At 34.5% G+C, this 17,692-nt stretch overlaps 1 protein-coding gene across 48 annotated transcripts in view; it reads right to left on the bottom strand.

Moving 5' to 3' along the window:
* Positions 1-17,692, bottom strand: part of LOC129445284 (uncharacterized) — a 43,405-nt gene that overhangs the window by 7,050 nt on the left and 18,663 nt on the right. For 4 of the 48 annotated variants that reach the window (XR_012365866.1, XR_012365857.1, XR_012365861.1 and 1 more), the window contains exons 6-72: positions 17,456-17,610; positions 17,221-17,342; positions 17,072-17,133; positions 16,802-16,902; positions 16,631-16,697; positions 16,373-16,527; positions 16,140-16,261; positions 15,994-16,055; positions 15,714-15,814; positions 14,460-14,526; positions 14,201-14,355; positions 13,967-14,088; positions 13,816-13,877; positions 13,536-13,636; positions 13,365-13,431; positions 12,864-13,018; positions 12,632-12,753; positions 12,485-12,546; positions 12,206-12,306; positions 12,037-12,103; positions 11,781-11,935; positions 11,548-11,669; positions 11,399-11,460; positions 10,030-10,130; positions 9,860-9,926; positions 9,604-9,758; positions 9,371-9,492; positions 9,221-9,279; positions 9,009-9,112; positions 8,841-8,907; positions 8,582-8,736; positions 8,350-8,471; positions 8,199-8,260; positions 7,930-8,030; positions 7,760-7,826; positions 7,503-7,657; positions 7,269-7,390; positions 7,117-7,178; positions 6,837-6,937; positions 6,668-6,734; positions 6,412-6,566; positions 6,180-6,301; positions 6,029-6,090; positions 5,749-5,849; positions 5,580-5,646; positions 5,324-5,478; positions 5,092-5,213; positions 4,941-5,002; positions 4,673-4,773; positions 4,503-4,569; positions 4,246-4,400; positions 4,013-4,134; positions 3,866-3,924; positions 3,584-3,687; positions 3,416-3,482; positions 2,510-2,664; positions 2,278-2,399; positions 2,134-2,192; positions 1,851-1,954; positions 1,682-1,748; positions 1,426-1,577; positions 1,212-1,333; positions 1,065-1,126; positions 858-958; positions 706-739; positions 444-622; positions 76-197 (exon numbers count right to left, since the gene is read on the bottom strand). Coding sequence is in view for 45 of the 48 variants with exons in the window: in XM_073861867.1 (XP_073717968.1) it covers positions 76-197; positions 444-622; positions 706-739; positions 858-958; positions 1,065-1,126; positions 1,212-1,333; positions 1,426-1,577; positions 1,682-1,748; positions 1,851-1,954; positions 2,134-2,192; positions 2,278-2,399; positions 2,510-2,664; positions 3,416-3,482; positions 3,584-3,687; positions 3,866-3,924; positions 4,013-4,134; positions 4,246-4,400; positions 4,503-4,569; positions 4,673-4,773; positions 4,941-5,002; positions 5,092-5,213; positions 5,324-5,478; positions 5,580-5,646; positions 5,749-5,849; positions 6,029-6,090; positions 6,180-6,301; positions 6,412-6,566; positions 6,668-6,734; positions 6,837-6,937; positions 7,117-7,178; positions 7,269-7,390; positions 7,503-7,657; positions 7,760-7,826; positions 7,930-8,030; positions 8,199-8,260; positions 8,350-8,471; positions 8,582-8,736; positions 8,841-8,907; positions 9,009-9,112; positions 9,221-9,279; positions 9,371-9,492; positions 9,604-9,758; positions 9,860-9,926; positions 10,030-10,130; positions 11,399-11,460; positions 11,548-11,669; positions 11,781-11,935; positions 12,037-12,103; positions 12,206-12,306; positions 12,485-12,546; positions 12,632-12,753; positions 12,864-13,018; positions 13,365-13,431; positions 13,536-13,636; positions 13,816-13,877; positions 13,967-14,088; positions 14,201-14,355; positions 14,460-14,526; positions 15,714-15,814; positions 15,994-16,055; positions 16,140-16,261; positions 16,373-16,527; positions 16,631-16,697; positions 16,802-16,902; positions 17,072-17,133; positions 17,221-17,342; positions 17,456-17,610 (6,856 nt within the window). In the remaining 3 variants the exon portion in view is untranslated. Of the gene's footprint in view, positions 1-75; positions 198-443; positions 623-705; positions 740-857; positions 959-1,064; positions 1,127-1,211; positions 1,334-1,425; positions 1,578-1,681; positions 1,749-1,850; positions 1,955-2,133; positions 2,193-2,277; positions 2,400-2,509; positions 2,665-3,415; positions 3,483-3,583; positions 3,688-3,865; positions 3,925-4,012; positions 4,135-4,245; positions 4,401-4,502; positions 4,570-4,672; positions 4,774-4,940; positions 5,003-5,091; positions 5,214-5,323; positions 5,479-5,579; positions 5,647-5,748; positions 5,850-6,028; positions 6,091-6,179; positions 6,302-6,411; positions 6,567-6,667; positions 6,735-6,836; positions 6,938-7,116; positions 7,179-7,268; positions 7,391-7,502; positions 7,658-7,759; positions 7,827-7,929; positions 8,031-8,198; positions 8,261-8,349; positions 8,472-8,581; positions 8,737-8,840; positions 8,908-9,008; positions 9,113-9,220; positions 9,280-9,370; positions 9,493-9,603; positions 9,759-9,859; positions 9,927-10,029; positions 10,131-10,308; positions 10,371-10,455; positions 10,578-10,688; positions 10,711-11,398; positions 11,461-11,547; positions 11,670-11,780; positions 11,936-12,036; positions 12,104-12,205; positions 12,307-12,484; positions 12,547-12,631; positions 12,754-12,863; positions 13,019-13,364; positions 13,432-13,535; positions 13,637-13,815; positions 13,878-13,966; positions 14,089-14,200; positions 14,356-14,459; positions 14,527-14,628; positions 14,730-14,907; positions 14,970-15,054; positions 15,177-15,288; positions 15,444-15,713; positions 15,815-15,993; positions 16,056-16,139; positions 16,262-16,372; positions 16,528-16,630; positions 16,698-16,801; positions 16,903-17,071; positions 17,134-17,220; positions 17,343-17,455; positions 17,611-17,692 lie in introns of all 48 variants that reach the window. The other 44 variants (XM_073861860.1, XM_073861858.1, XM_073861864.1 and 41 more) reach the window with 44 other exon arrangements.

Genomic DNA, 17,692 nt, shown 5'->3' with positions numbered 1-17,692 from the left:
AATGTCATTTGAACATGCCTAATTTCAATTGCGGTGCAAACAGTAAATGATCAGTGCAACAGTGTCAATACTTACCAACCCATTTATTTTGTCTTGAATTGATGTGTAGGTGTCATTTCTGAGCTGAGGCTCCTCAGACATAAGCACATCTTTGATTTCAAATCCAAAGTTAATGGAATATGTGTTTTCAGCCAATCCTTAAAACATAAACAACAACAACAACATAAAAATGTTATACTGTGGGGTTTACATGCTTACTTATCAATTCACTAAAGGAGGAGGTTACTAATTTAATATTTTTCTTTTAAAGGCGCCAAAAGCTTACTAAAGATCTACATGATTCTTGTCTACATGGTTCACCTAAACCATTTGCATTTAATTGTTATATTACAACAAACAGGCTAAAACTTTACAAAAGAATAGCGGCTAAGAAGAAAACTCACTCTGATAGGTGATATTCACAATGCTCACAGGATCACTCAGGGTTGGTGTTGAGACTGATCGGACGGTTCTCAGACGTGTGTCTAGAAAACTGTTAGCTATCTGTAGTACACTCTCCTCACTTGGAGCTGGACCGATGGTGATAAACACCAGTTTAATGAAAATGACCACCTTTCCAAGCCTGCAAAGATGTTGAATAACAATAATGAAGCGACAGGAATTGAAGAAAATAACTTTTTAGCTAAACTGAATAATTCATCTTACACAGTCGGTGGTTGTGTTGTGGTTGTTGTTGAATCTGCAACATAAAAACAATGATTAATGGATGAGAATCATGTTTTCAGTTACAGTATTGGGTGTTTGTGAACCAAGAAGCTTAATCATGAAAAGATGGAGATTTATGAGAATAGACATACCGATTGGTAAACGAAGCAGATCTAGGAAGCTAACTGGTTGTATCGCATCTCCATCTTGGAAGGTGTAATCTATCATGCCATTAATTTGGTCTGATTTGCTCCTGTAAGATATCCAGAGAATATATTTGTAAAGAGCTTTATTTTTTGTGTGAAAGTTTTATGCAAATATTCTTTATCAGATGCGAAATAATTCAAATTTGATCTTACGTGAAGTTAGAGGATGTGGGATTAAAAACTGGAGAGGTAGGCCCGTTCAGAAGAGTGTTCAGCTGTTAGTAAAAATCAGACAATTCATCAATGCCAGGGAAAGTTTTCATTTAATCCTCTTTAACAGGAAAATTTGTAAATGCTTACCGCGGTATTTACAATAATTTGCACTTGATCGAAAGTGTTGTTTTTGAGCTCAGGGTCTTCTGGGATGCTGATGTTACTCAGACTAAATGTAAAGATGACTGCATAAGAGGTGTCTGAGATTCCTGTATGAAAATAAACAAGCCAAAGTTAGCTATTTACCACACAACTATAAATGAAATATAAATAGACTTACTCAGAAAATAATAAAACTTACTTTCATAAGTGACATTCGTCACATTTACGGATTCACTAAGTTGTGATCCTCTGGAGTCCATGAGAGTTTGGATAGCAGTGAGCACCAGAGCATCACTGGGGACTGGAGATGAGTTAAATACCATTTTGCTTGTTACCTCTGCTGAACCAGATCTGTAAACGGGCACATCTTTCTTTAATACAGTTCAGGACTTGGAATTAAAAAATTACTACATGACTAATTGTTATTTTTAATAATAGTAATAATAAACACTTACACTGGTTTTAGAGATGTCAATGGGAATTTGCTTGTTGTCAGAGGAGACACAGTTGTAGTTGTTGATCCTAGAAGGTAAGAAAGTGATTCAAATTATTGTTATACAAAAGTTTCTCCACTTTCAAATTTTTAAAAAATTAAAATATCTGAGTTGTTGAAAATAGACGTACCTATCGGTAAACGAAGCAGATCTAAGAAGCTAACTGGTTGTATTGCATCACCATCTTGGAAGGTGTAAACCATCACGCCATTAATTTGGTCTGATGTGCTCGTGTAAGAAAAGCAGAAAACATTTAAGAGCTTTGTTTTTATGTAAAATCATTATATTGAATCTTTTAGGCAAATGTACTTTTTCAGTTGGCTAGTTTTAATATCCTAAAACGTTTTCTTGCATGCACTTAATAAAATGAATCAATATAATTTAGAGAAAGAATTCAAATTTTATCTTACGTGAAGTCAGAGGATGTGGGTTTAAAAACTGTAGAGGTAGGCCCATTCAGAAGAGTGTTCAGCTGTTAGTGAAAATCAAACAATTTTATTAATGCCAGGAAAAGATTTTATTTAATCCAACTCTTTAACAGTAATGTGAATGCTTACCGCAGTATTGACGGTATTTTGCACTTGATCGTAAGTGTTGTTTTTTAGATCTGGGTCTTCTGGGATGCTGATGTTACTCAGAGTAGATGTAAAGATGACTGCATAAGAGGTGTCTGAGATTTCTGTTTGGAAAAAGATTTGTTTTTGATTTAGCCAATTTTTCATATTTATCACTGATTTACACTTTTATACCATGTAGACATAGTCTTTTTGAAAAAATGATGTCACTTACTTTCATAAGTGACATTTGCCACCTTCACGGATTCATTAAGTTGTGATCCTCTGGAGTTCATGAGAGTTTGGATAGCAGTGAGCACCAGAGCATCACTGGGGATTGGAGATGAGGAGTTGAACACCAGTTTACTTATCACCACTGCCGAACCAAATCTGCAAAAAGGGGCACATCTTTCGTTTAATACAGCTCAAGGATTGGTATTTATAAATTACTACATGTCTAATTGTTATTTCTAATAATCATAATTATTACACGGCTCTCTGGAATGTTTGATTCTGATTGGTCAGTTGAGACATTTGCAGGTTCGTTCTTTTCAAATAATAACCGCTCCAAAATAATAACGCATAGCCGGACTACTTGCACGAGTAATATCGCTTCGCGCCAATAAAGATCAATAAAGATTACTGTCTGTTTGGCGCCATCTTGTGACAAACACTCGACAATCACGACAAGACACAGACAGCTTACTGAGACTGAACTTGACAAAATAGAGCACGACAGCTACGAAGCAAACACACAAAAAAAAGAATGGGCATTAAAACTTCTCAAAGACTGGCTAAAAGAGAAAAAATGGAGACAAGTATCAAGCAGAGGATCTTAATAAGGTATTACGATCATTTTATGCATCTGTGCAAAGTTTCGCGGAAGGATAAAAATGTTAATTTAAAACAAATATGCCAATAAAATGTTTCAAATTCATATTCATGTCCAGTTTTTTTCTTATGTGGCAAGTAGCCGTGTAATAAGCGGGATAATGTAGAGGCAGCCGGTAGTTATTGGGAAATAAGCCCCTTCAGTGTGATACAAGACCCTCCGCTTCGCGTCGGGTCCTGATCACACTGTCGGGGCTTATTTCCCAATAACAACCGGCTGCCACTACATTATCCCTTACTTAACACTTACAGTGGTTTCAGAGACGTCAATGGGAAATTGCTTGTTGTCAGAGGAGACATAGTTGATGTTGTTGATCCTAGATGGAAAAAAAATATTTAAATTATTGTTATACAAAAGTTTCTCCACTTTCAAGTTTTTTAAGAATCAAAATATCGGAGTTGTTGAAAATAAACATACCTATCGGTAAACGAAGCAGATCTAGGAAGCTAACTGGTTGTATCGCATCTCCATCTTGGAAGGTGTAAACCATGATGCCATTAATTTGGTCTGATGTGCTCGTGTAAGGACAGCAGACAAAATATTTGTAAAGAGATTTATTTTTTTTAATTGTGAAATCAGTTTTGTATGCAAATATACTTTATCAGTTGACATGTTTTAATGTCTTAAAATGTTTTCTTGCATGCAATTAATAAATGAATCACTAAAATTTAGAGATAGAATTCAATTTGATCTTACGTGAAGTTAGAGGATGTGGGTTTAAAAACTGGAGAGGTAGGCCCGTTCAGAAGGGTGTTCAGCTATTAGGGAAAATCAAACAATTTTATTAATGCCAGGAAAAGTTTTTATTTAATCCAACTCTTTAACAGAAAAATTGTAAATGCTTACCGCAGTATTGACGGTATTTTGCACTTGATTGTAAGTGTTGTTTTTTAGATTAGGGTCTTCTGGGATGCTGATGTTACTCAGAGTAAATGTAAAGATGACTGCATAGGAGGTGTCTGAGATTTCTGTTTGGAAAAAGATTTGTTTTTGATTTAGCCAATTTTTCATATTTATCACTGATTCACACTTTTATACCATGTAGAAAAAAGCCTGTCCATAAAAATGATGTCACTTACTTTCATAAGTGAAATTTGCCACCTTCACGGATTCATTAAGTTGTGATCCTCTGGAGTTCATGAGAGTTTGGATAGCAGTGAGCACCAGAGCATCACTGGGGACTGGAGATGAGGAGTTGAACACCAGTTTGCTTGTCACCACTGCCGAACCAGATCTGCAAAAAGGCACAATTTAATTTAAAACAGTTTAGGGCTTGGTAATAAATAATGACTACATGACATTGTTATTTCTAATAATACTAAGAATAAACACTTACAGTGGTTTCAGAGAAGTCAATGGGAATTGGCTTGATGTCAGAGGAGACACAGTTGTAGTTGTTGATCCTATAAGGTAAGAAAGTGATTAAAATTATTGTGATACAAAAGTTTCTTCACTTTCAAGTTTTTTAAGAATGAAAATATCTGAGGTTGTTGAAAATAGGCGTACCTATCGGTAAACGAAGCAGATCTAGGAAGCTAAGTGGTTGTATCACATCTCCATCTTGGAAGGTGTAATCTATCACGCCATTAATTTGGTCTGAAGTGCTCCTGTAAGAAAAGCAGACAACATGTTTGTAAAAAAGTTTATTTTTTATTGTAAAAACCAGTTTTAATGAAAATGTACTTTATCAGTTTATCAGTTAAAATGTTTTCTTGCATGCAATTAATAAAATGAATCAATATAATTTATAGAAAGATTTCAAATTTCATCTTACGTGAAGTTAGAGGATGTGGGTTCAAAAGCTGGAGAGGTAGGCCCGTTCAGAAGAGTGTTCAGCTGTTAGTGAAAATCAAACAATTTTATTAATGCCAGGAAAAGTTTTTATTTAATCCAACTCTTTAACAGAAAAAAAATTAAATGCTTACTGCGGTATTGACAATATTTTGCACTTGATTGTAAGTGTTGTTTTTTAGATTAGGGTCTTCTGGGATGCTGATGTTTCTCAGAGTAAATGTAAAGATGACTGCATATGAGGTGTCTGAGATTTCTGTTTGGAAAAAGATTAGTTTTTGATTGAGCCAATTTTTCATATTTATCACTGATTTACACTTTTATACCATGTAGAAAAAGCCTGTCCATAAAAATGATGTCACTTACTTTCATAAGTGAAATTTGCCACCTTCACAGATTCATTAAGTTGTGATCCTCTGGAGTTCATGAGAGTTTGGATAGCAGTCAGCACCAGAGCATCACTGGGGACTGGAGATGAGGAGTTGAACAACAGTTTGCTTGTCACCACTGCTGAACCAGATCTGTAAACGGGCACATCTTTCTTTAATACAGTTCAGGGCTTGGCATTAATAAATTATTATATGTCTAATTGTTATTTCTAATAATCATAATTAACACTTACAGTGGTTTCAGAGATGTCAATGGGAATTTGCTTGTTGTCAGAGGAGACACAGTTGTAGTTGTTGATCCTAGAAGGTAAGAAAGTGATTCAAATTATTGTGATACAAAAGTTTCTCCACTTTCAAGTTTTTAAAAAATGAAAATATCTGAGTTGTTGAAAATAGGCGTACCTATCGGTAAATGAAGCAGATCTAAGAAGCTAACTGGTTGTATTGCATCACCATCTTGGAAGGTGTAAACCATCACGCCATTAATTTGGTCTGATGTGCTCCTGTAAGAAAAGCAGACAACATTTAAGAGCTTTGTTTTTGTGTAAATTCATTATATTGAATCTTTTAGGCAAATGTACTTTTTCAGTTGGCTAGTTTTAATATCCTAAAACGCTTTCTTGCATGCACTTAATAAAATGAACCAATATAATAAAGAGAAAGAATTCAAATTTTATCTTACGTGAAGTTAGAGGATGTGGGTTTAAAAACTGGAGAGGTAGGCCCGTTCAGAAGAGTGTTCAGCTGTCAGTGAAAATCAAACAATTTTATTAATGCCAGGAAAAGTTTTTATTTAATCCAACTCTTTAACAGTAAAAATGGTAAATGCTTACCGCAGTATTGACGGTATTTTGCACTTGATCGTAAGTGTTGTTTTTTAGATTAGGGTCTTCTGGGATGCTGATGTTACTCAGAGTAAATGTAAAGATAACTGCATATGAGGTGTCTGAGATTTCTGTTTGGAAAAAGATTAGTTTTTGATTGAGCCAATTTTTCATATTTATCACTGATTCACACTTTTATACCATGTAGACCTAGTCTTTTTGCAAAAATGATGTCACTTACTTTCATAAGTGACATTTGCCACCTTCACGGATTCATTAAGTTGTGATCCTCTGGAGTTCATGAGAGTTTGGATAGCAGTGAGCACCAGAGCATCACTGGGGACTGGAGATGAGGAGTTGAACACCAGTTTACTTGTCACCACTGCCGAACCAAATCTGCAAAAAGGCACAATTTAATTTAAAACAGTTTAGGGCTTTGTAATAAATAATGACTACATGACTAATTGTTATTTTTAATAATAATAATAAACACTTACAGTGGTTTCAGAGACGTCAATGGGAATTGGCTTGATGTCAGAGGAGACACAGTTGTAGTTGTTGATCCTAGAAGGTAAGAAAGTGATTAAAATTATTGTGATACAAAAGTTTCTTTACTTTCAAGTTTTTTAAGAATTAAAATATCTGAGTGGTTGAAAATAGACGTACCTATCGGTAAACGAAGCAGATCTAGGAAGCTAACTGGTTGTATCACATCTCCATCTTGGAAGGTGTAATCTATCACGCCATTAATTTGGTCTGATGTGCTCCTGTAAGAAAAGCAGACAACATATTTGTAAAAAAAGTTTATTTTTTAATTGTAAAAACCAGTTTTAATGAAAATGTACTTTATCAGTTGACATGTTTCAATGTCCTAAAATGTTTTCTTGCATGCAATTAATAAAATGAATCAATATAATTTAGAGAAAGAATTCAAATTTCATCTTACGTGAAGTTAGAGGATGTAGGTTCAAAAACTGTAGAGGTAGGCCCATTCAGAAGAGTGTTCAGCTGTTAGTGAAAATCAAACAATTTTATTAAATGCCAGGAAAAGTTTTTATTTAATCCAACTCTTTAAAAGGAAAAATTGTGAATGCTTACCGCAGTATTGACAATATTTTGCACTTGATTGTAAGTGTTGTTTTTTAGATTAGGGTCTTCTGGGATGCTGATGTTACTCAGAGTAAATGTAAAGATGACTGCATATGAGGTGTCTGAGATTTCTGTTTGGAAAAAGATTTGTTTTTGATTGAGCCAATTTTTCATACTTATCACAGATTCACACTTTTATACCATGTAGAAAAAAAGCCTGTCCATAAAAATTATGTCACTTACTTTCATAAGTGACATTTGCCACCTTCACGGATTCATTAAGTTGTGATCCTCTGGAGTTCATGAGAGTTTGGATAGCAGTGAGCACCAGAGCATCACTGGGGACTGGAGATGAGGAGTTGAACACCAGTTTACTTGTCACCACTGCTGAACCAGATCTGCAAAAAGGCACAATTTAATTTAAAACAGTTTAGGGCTTGGTAATAAATAATGACTACATGACATTGTTATTTCTAATAATACTAAGAATAAACACTTACAGTGGTTTCAGAGAAGTCACTGGGAATTGGCTTGATATCAGAGGAGACACAGTTGTAGTTGTTGATCCTAGAAGGTAAGAAAGTGATTAAAATTATTGTGATACAAAAGTTTCTTCACTTTCAAGTTTTTTAAGAATGAAAATATCTGAGGTTGTTGAAAATAGGCGTACCTATCGGTAAACGAAGCAGATCTAGGAAGCTAAGTGGTTGTATCACATCTCCATCTTGGAAGGTGTAATCTATCACACCATTAATTTGGTCTGAAGTGCTCCTGTAACAAAAAGCAGACAACATGTTTGTAAAAAAGTTTCTTTTTTATTGTAAAAACCAGTTTTAATGAAAATGTACTTTATCAGATTATCAGTTAAAATGTTTTCTTGCATGCAATTAATAAAATGAATCAATATAATTTATAGAAAGATTTCAAATTTCATCTTACGTGAAGTTAGAGGATGTGGGTTCAAAAACTGGAGAGGTAGGCCCATTCAGAAGAGTGTTCAGCTGTTAGTAAAAATCAAACAATTTTATTAATGCCAGGAAAAGTTTTTATTTAATCCAACTCTTTAACAGAAAAAAATGTAAATGCTTACTGCGGTATTGACAATATTTTGCACTTGATCGTAAGTGTTGTTTTTTAGATTAGGGTCTTCTGGGATGCTGATGTTACTCAGAATAAATGTAAAGATGACTGCATATGAGGTGTCTGAGATTTCTGTTTGGAAAAAGATTAGTTTTTGATTGAGCCAATTTTTCATATTTATCACTAATTCACACTTTTATACCATGTAGACATAGTCTTTTTGCAAAAATGATGTCACTTACTTTCATAAGTGAAATTTGCCACCTTCACGGATTCATTAAGTTGTGACTCTCTGGAGTTCATGAGAGTTTGGATAGCAGTGAGCACCAGAGCATCACTGGGGATTGGAGATGAGGAGTTGAACACCAGTTTACTTATCACCACTGCCGAACCAAATCTGCAAAAAGGGGCACATCTTTCATTTAATACAGCTCAAGGATTGGTATTTATAAATTACTACATGTCTAATTGTTATTTCTAATAATCATAATTAACACTTACAGTGGTTTCAGAGACGTCAATGGGAAATTGCTTGTTGTCAGAGGAGACATAGTTGATGTTGTTGATCCTAGATGGAAAAAAAATATTTAAATTATTGTTATACAAAAGTTTCTCCACTTTCAAGTTTTTTAAGAATCAAAATATCGGAGTTGTTGAAAATAAACATACCTATCGGTAAATGAAGCAGATCTAGAAAGCTAACTGGTTGTATCGCATCTCCATCTTGGAAGGTGTAAACCATGATGCCATTAATTTGGTCTGATGTGCTCGTGTAAGAAAAGCAGACAACATGTTTCAATGTCCTAAAATGTTTTCTTGCATGTAAATAATAAAATGAATCAATATAATTTAGATGAAGAATTCAAATTTCATCTTACGTGAAGTTAGAGGATGTGGGTTTTAAAACTGTAGAGGTAGGCCCGTTCAGAAGAGTGTTCAGCTGTTAGTGAAAATCAAAAAAAAAGTATTAATGCCAGGAAAAGTTTTTATTTAATCCAACTCTTTAACAGAAAAAAATTGTAAATGCTTACTGCGGTATTGACAATATTTTGCACTTGATTGTAAGTGTTGTTTTTTAGATTAGGGTCTTCTGGGATGCTGATGTTACTCAGAGTAGATGTAAAGATGACTGCATAAGAGGTGTCTGAGATTTCTGTTTGGAAAAAGATTTGTTTTTGATTTAGCCAATTTTTCATATTTATCACTGATTCACACTTTTATACCATGTAGAAAAAAGCCTGTCCATAAAAATGATGTCACTTACTTTCATAAGTGAAATTTGCCACCTTCACAGATTCATTAAGTTGTGATCCTCTGGAGTTCATGAGAGTTTGGATAGCAGTGAGCACCAGAGCTTCACTGGGGACTGGAGATGAGGAGTTGAACACCAGTTTACTTGTCACCACTGCCGAACCAAATCTGCAAAAAGGCACAATTTAATTTAAAACAGTTTAGGGCTTGGTAATACATAATGACTACATGACTAATTGTTATTTTTAATAATATTAATAAGCACTTACAGTGGTTTCAGAGAAGTCAATGGGAATTGGCTTGTTCTCAGAGGAGACACAGTTGTAGTTGTTGATCCTAGAAGGTAAGAAAGTGATTAAAATTATTGTGATACAAAAGTTTCTTTACTTTCAAGTTTTTTAAGAATTACAATATCTGAGGTTGTTGAAAATAGGCGTACCTATCGGTAAACGAAGCAGATCTAGGAAGCTAACTGGTTGTATCACATCTCCATCTTGGAAAGTGTAATCTATCACGCCATTAATTTGGTCTGAAGTGCTCCTGTAAGAAAAGCAGACAACATATTTGTAAAAAAGTTTATTTTTTAATTGTAAAAAACAGTTTTAATGAAAATTTACTTTATCAGTTGACATGTTTCAATGTCCTAAAATGACTTCTTGCATGCAACTAAGAAAATGAATCAATATAATTTAGAGAAAGAATTCAAATTTTATCTTACGTGAAGTTAGAGGATGTGGGTTTAAAAACTGTAGAGGTAGGCCCATTCAGAAGAGTGTTCAGCTGTTAGTGAAAATCAAACAATTTTATTAATGCCAGGAAAAGTTTTTATTTAATCCAACTCTTTAACAGTAATGTGAATGCTTACCGCAGTATTGACGGTATTTTGCACTTGATCGTAAGTGTTGTTTTTTAGATTAGGGTCTTCTGGGATGCTGATGTTACTCAGAGTAAATGTAAAGATGACTGCATAAGAGGTGTCTGAGATTTCTGTTTGGAAAAATATTTGTTTTTGATTTAACCAATTTTTCATATTTATCACTGATTTACACTTTTATACCATGTAGAAAAAAGCCTGTCCATAAAAATTATGTCACTTACTTTCATAAGTGACATTTGCCACCTTCACGGATTCACCAAGTTGTGACTCTCTGGAGTTCATGAGAGTTTGGATAGCAGTGAGCACCAGAGCATCACTGGGGACTGGAGATGAGGAGTTGAACAACAGTTTGCTTGTCACCACTGCTGAACCAGATCTGCAAAAAGGGGCACATCTTTAATTTAATACAGCTCAGGGCTTGGCATTTATAAATTATTATATGTCTAATTGTTATTTCTAATATTCATAATTAGCACTTACAGTGGTTTCAGAGACGTCAATGGGAATTGGCTTGATGTCAGAGGAGACACAGTTGTAGTTGTTGATCCTAGAAGGTAAGAAAGGGATTAAAATTATTGTGATACAAAAGTTTCTTCTCTTTCAAGTTTTTTTAAGAATTAAAATATTTGAGGTTGTTGAAAATAGGCGTACCTATCGGTAAACGAAGCAGATCTAGGAAGCTAACTGGTTGTATCGCATCTCCATCTTGGAAGGTGTAAACCATCACGCCATTAATTTGGTCTGATGTGCTCGTGTAAGAACAGCAAACAACATATTTGTTAAGAGCTTTATTTTTTAATTGTGAAACCAGTTTTTGTATGTAAATGTACTTTATCAGTTGGCATGTTTCAATGTGCTGAAATGTTTTCTTGCATGTAACTAATAAAATGAATCAATATAATTTAGAAATATAACTCAGATTTAATCTTACGTGAAGTTAGAGGATGTGGGTTCAAAAGCTGGAGAGGTAGGCCCGTTCAGAAGAGTGTTCAGCTGTTAGTGAAAATCAAACAATTCATTAATGCCAGGAAAAGTTTTATTTAATCCAACTCTTTAACAGGAAAAATTGTAAATGCTTACCGCAGTATTGACGGTATTTTGCACTTGATTGTAAGTGTTGTTTTTTAGATCTGGGTCTTCTGGGATGCTGATGTTACTCAGAGTTGATGTAAAAATGACTGCATAGGAGGTGTCTGAGATTTCTGTTTGGAAAAAGATTTGTTTTTGATTGAGCCAATTTTTCATATTTATCACTGATTCACATTTCTATACCATGTAGAAAAAAGCCTGTCCATAAAAATGATGTCACTTACTTTCATAAGTGAAATTTTCCACCTTCACGGAGTCACTAAGTTGTGATCCTCTGGAGTTCATGAGAGTTTGGATAGCAGTGAGCACCAGAGCATCACTGGGGACTGGAGATGAGGAGTTGAACACCAGTTTGCTTGTCACCACTGCTGAACCAGATCTGCAAAAAGGCACAATTTAATTTAAAACAGTTAAGGGCTTGGTAATAAATAATGAGTACATGACTAATTATTATTTTTAATAATAATAATTAACACTTACAGTGGTTTCAGAGAAGTCAATGGGAATTGGCTTGATGTCAGAGGAGACACAGTTGTAGTGGATGATCCTAGAAGTTAAGAAAGTGATTAAAATTATTGTGATACAAAAGTTTCTTCACTTTCAAGTTTATAAGAAAGAAAATATCTGAGGTTGTTGAAAATAGGCGTACCTATCGGTAAATGAAGCAGATCTAGGAAGCTAACTGGTTGTATCACATCTCCATCTTGGAAGGTGTAATCTATCACGCCATTAATTTGGTCTGAAGTGCTCCTGTAAGAAAAGCAGACAACATATTTGTAAAAAAGTTCATTTTTTAATTGTAAAAACCAGTTTTAATGAAAATGTACTTTATCAGTTGACATGTTTCAATGTCCTAAAATGTTTTCTTGCATGCAATTAATAAAATGAATCAATATAATTTAGAGAAAGAATTAAAATTTCATCTTACGTGAAGTTAGAGGATGTGGGTTTAAAAACTGGAGAGGTAGGCCCATTCAGAAGAGTGTTCAGCTGTTAGTGAAAATCAAAAAATTTTATTAATGCCAGGAAAATTTTTTATTTAATCCAACTCTTTAACAGTAATGTGAATGCTTACCGCAGTATTGACAATATTTTGCACTTGATTGTAAGTGTTGTTTTTTAGATTAGGGTCTTCTGGGATGCTGATGTTACTCAGAGTAAATGTAAAGATGACTGCATATGAGGTGTCTGAGATTTCTGTTTGGAAAAAGATTTGTTTTTGATTTAACCAATTTTTCATATTTATCACTGATTTACACTTTTATACCATGTAGAAAAAGCCTGTCCATAAAAATGATGTCACTTACTTTCATAAGTGAAATTTTCCACCTTCACGGAGTCACTAAGTTGTGATCCTCTGGAGTTCATGAGAGTTTGGATAGCAGTGAGCACCAGAGCATCACTGGGGACTGGAGATGAGGAGTTGAACACCAGTTTGCTTGTCACCACTGCCGAACCAGATCTGCAAAAAGGGGCACATCTTTCATTTAATACAGCTCAGGGCTTGGCATTAATAAATTATTATGGGGTGGTTTCCCGGACAGGGATTAGACTAGTCCTAGACTAAAACACTTTGAAGAGCTCTCCAAACTGAAAACAATTTGCACTGACATATCTTAAAATACATCAGTGCCCTTTGTTTTACCTCAAAATGCACACAGGTAATGTTTTTAGTAAAGCATGTTTGTTCTAACTAGTTATATTTCCTAAATAAACTAAGGCTTAGTCCTGGATTAAGATAATCCTGGTCTGGGAAACTGCCCCTACATGTCTAATTGTTATTTCTAATAATCATAATCAACACTTACAGTGGTTTCAGAGACGTCAATGGGAATTGGCTTGTTCTCAGAGGAGACACAGTTGTAGTTGTTGATCCTAGAAGGTAAGAAAGTGATTCAAATTATTGTGATACAAAAGTTTCTTCTCTTTCAAGTTTTTTTAAGAATTACAATATCTGAGGTTGTTGAAAATAGGCGTACCTATCGGTAAACGAAGCAGATCTAGGAAGCTAACTGGTTGTATCGCATCTCCATCTTGGAAGGTGTAAACCATCACGCCATTAATTTGGTCTGATGTGCTCCTGTAAGAACAGCAAACAACATATTTGTTAAGAGCTTTATTTTTTAATTGTAATACTAGTTTTTGTATGTAAATGTACTTTATCAGTTTGCATGTTTCAATGTGCTGAAATGTTTTCTTCAATGCAATTAATAAAATGAATCAATATAATTTAGAGAAAGAATTCAAATTTCATCTTACGTGAAGTTAGAGGATGTGGGTTTAAAAACTGTAGAGGTAGGCCCATTCAGAAGAGTGTTCAGCTGTTAGGAAAAATCAAACCATTCATTAATGCTAGGAAAAGTTTTTATTGGACCCAACATCTTTAACAGGAAAAATTGTGAATGCTTACTGCAGTATTGACAATATTTTGCACTTGATTGTAAGTGTTGTTTTTGAGATTAGGGTCTTCTGGGATGCTGATGTTACTCAGAGTAGATGTAAAGATGACTGCATATGAGGTGTCTGAGATTTCTGTTTGGAAAAATATTTGTTTTTGATTGTGCCACATTTTTATATATTTATCACTAATTCACACTTTATACCATGTAGAAAAAAGCCTGTCCATAAAAATGATGGCACTTACTTTCATAAGTGACATTTGCCACTTTCACGGATTCACTAAGTTGTGACTCTCTGGAGTCCATGAGAGTTTGGATAGCAGTGAGCACCAGAGCATCACTGGGGATTGGAGATGAGGAGTTGAACACCAGTTTGCTTGTCACCACTGCTGAACCAGATCTGCAAAAAGGGGCACATCTTTCATTTAATACAGCTCATGGCTTGGCATTAATAAATTATTATATGTCTAATTGTTATTTCTAATAATCATAATAAGCACTTACAGTGGTTTCAGAGATGTCAATGGGAATTGGCTTGATGTCAGAGGAGACACAGTTGTAGTTGTTGATCCTAGAAGGTAAGAAAGTGATTAAAATTATTGTGATACAAAAGTTTCTTCACTTTCAAGTTTTTAAGAATTACAATATCTGAGGTTGTTGAAAATAGGCGTACCTATCGGTAAACGAAGCAGATCTAGGAAGCTAACTGGTTGTATCACATCTCCATCTTGGAAGGTGTAATCTATCACGCCATTAATTTGGTCTGAAGTGCTCCTGTAAGAACAGCAAACAACATATTTGTAAAAAAGTGTATTTTTTAATTGTAAAAAACTGTTTTAATGAAAATGTACTTTATCAGTTGACATGTTTCAATGTCCTAAAATGTTTTCTTGCATGCAATTAATAAAACGAATCAATATAATTTAGAGAAAGAATTAAAATTTCATCTTACGTGAAGTTAGAGGATGTGGGTTTAAAAACTGGAGAGGTAGGCCCATTCAGAAGAGTGTTCAGCTGTTAGTGAAAATCAAACAATTTTATTAATGCCAGGAAAAGTTTTTATTTTATCCAACTCTTTAACAGTAATGTGAATGCTTACCGCAGTATTGACAATATTTTGCACTTGATTGTAAGTGTTGTTTTTTAGATTAGGGTCTTCTGGGATGCTGATGTTACTCAGAGTTGATGTAAAGATGACTGCATATGAGGTGTCTGAGATTTCTGTTTGGAAAAATATTTGTTTTTGATTGTGCCACATTTTTATATATTTATCACTAATTCACACTTTATACCATGTAGAAAAAAGCCTGTCCATAAAAATGATGGCACTTACTTTCATAAGTGACATTTTCCACCTTCACGGAATCACTAAGTTGTGATCCTCTGGAGTCCATGAGAGTTTGGATAGCAGTGAGCACCAGAGCATCACTGGGGATTGGAGATGAGGAGTTGAACACCAGTTTGCTTGTCACCACTGCTGAACCAGATCTGAAAAAAGGCACAATTTAATTTAAAACAGTTAAGGGCTTGGTAATAAATAATGACTACATGACTAATTGTTATTTTTAATAATATTAATAAGCACTTACAGTGGTTTCAGAGACGTCAATGGGAATTTGCTTGATGTCAGAGGAGACACAGTTGTAGAGGATGATCCTAGAAGGTAAGAAAGTGATTAAAATTATTGTGATACAAAAGTTTCTTCACTTTCAAGTTTTTAAGAATTACAATATCTGAGGTTGTTGAAAATAGGCGTACCTATCGGTAAACGAAGCAGATCTAGGAAGCTAACTGGTTGTATCGCATCCCCATCTTGGAAGGTGTAAACCATCACACCATTAATTTGGTCTGAAGTGCTCCTGTAAGAAAAGCAGTCAACATATTTGTAAAGAGATTTATTTTTTAATTATGAAACCAGTTTTTGTATGCAAATGTACTTTATCAGTTGGCATGTTTCAATGTCTTGACATGTTTTCTTGCATGCAATTAATAAAATGAACAAATATAATTTAGAAATAGAACTCAAATTTCATCTTACGTGAAGTCAGAGGATGTGGGTTTAAAAACTGGAGAGGTAGGCCCATTCAGAAGAGTGTTCAGCTGTTAGGGAAAATCAAACCATTCAATAATGCCAAGAAAAGTTTTTATTTAATCCAACTCTTTAACAGTAATGTGAATGCTTACCGCAGTATTGACGGTATTTTGCACTTGATCGTAAGTGTTGTTTTTTAGATCTGGGTCTTCTGGGATGCTGATGTTACTCAGAGTAAATGTAAAGATGACTGCATAAGAGGTGTCTGAGATTTCTGTTTGGAAAAAGATTTGTTTTTGATTTAACCAATTTTTCATATTTATCACTGATTTACACTTTTATACCATGTAGAAAAAGGCCTGTCCATAAAAATGATGTCACTTACTTTCATAAGTGACATTTGCCACCTTCACGGATTCACTAAGTTGTGATCCTCTGGAGTCCATGAGAGTTTGGATAGCAGTGAGCACCAGAGCATCACTGGGGACTGGAGATGAGGAGTTGAACACCAGTTTGCTTGTCACCACTGCTGAACCAGATCTGCAAAAAGGCACAACTTTCATTTAATACAGTTCATGGCTTGGGATTAAATAATGACTACATGACAATGCTATTTCTAATAATACTATTAATAAACACTTACAGTGGTTTCAGAGAAGTCAATGGGAATTTGCTTGATGTCAGAGGAGACACAGTTGTAGTTGTTGATCCTAGATGAAAAAAAATGTGATTAAAATTATTGTGATACAACGTTTCTCCACTTTTAAGTTATTTTTAAGAAGTAAAATATCTGAGTTGTTGAAAGTAGACGTACCTATTGGTAAACGAAGCAGATCTAGGAAGCTAACTGGTTGTATCGCATCTCCATCTTGGAAGGTGTAAACCATCACGCCATTAATTTGGTCTGATGTGCTCCTGTAAGAAAAGCAGACAACATTTTTGTAAAGAGATTTATTTTTTAATTGTGAAACCATTTTTGTATGCAAATGTACTTTATCAGTTGGCATGTTTCAATGTGCTGAAATGTTTACTTGCATGCAATTAATAAAATGAATCAATATAATTTAGAGAAATTATATCTTACGTGAAGTCAGAGGATGTGGGTTTAAAATCTGGAGAGGTAGGCCCATTCAGAAGAGTGTTCAGCTGTTATGGAAAATCAAACCATTCATTAATGCCAAGAAAAGTTTTTATTTAATCCAACTCTTTAACAGGAAAATTGTGAATGCTTACCGCAGTATTGACAATATTTTGCACTTGATTGTAAGTGTTGTTTTTTAGATTAGGGTCTTCTGGGATGCTGATGTTACTCAGAGTAAATGTAAAGATGACTGCATAGGAAGTGTCTGAGATTTCTGTTTGGAAAAATATATTTGGTTGATTATGCCACATTTTTATATATTTATCACTGATTTACACTTTTATAACATGTAGAAAAAAGCCTGTCCATAAAAATGATGTCACTTACTTTCATAAGTGACTTTTGCCACCTTCACTGATTCACTAAGTTGTGATCCTCTGGAGTCCATGAGAGTTTGGATAGCAGTGAGCACCAGAGCATCACTGGGGACTGGAGATGGGGAGTTGAACACCACTTTGCCTGTCACCACTGCAGAACCAGATCTGCAAAAAGAGGCACATCTTTTGTTTAATACAGAGCACCACTGTAAGTAATTGTGATTTTTTTGTTATACAGTAATATTAC

This window comes from Misgurnus anguillicaudatus, chromosome 3 (assembly GCF_027580225.2).
Source record: "Misgurnus anguillicaudatus chromosome 3, ASM2758022v2, whole genome shotgun sequence".
NCBI lineage: Eukaryota > Metazoa > Chordata > Actinopteri > Cypriniformes > Cobitidae > Misgurnus > Misgurnus anguillicaudatus.
This window is presented reverse-complemented; position numbering and strand designations above follow the sequence as displayed.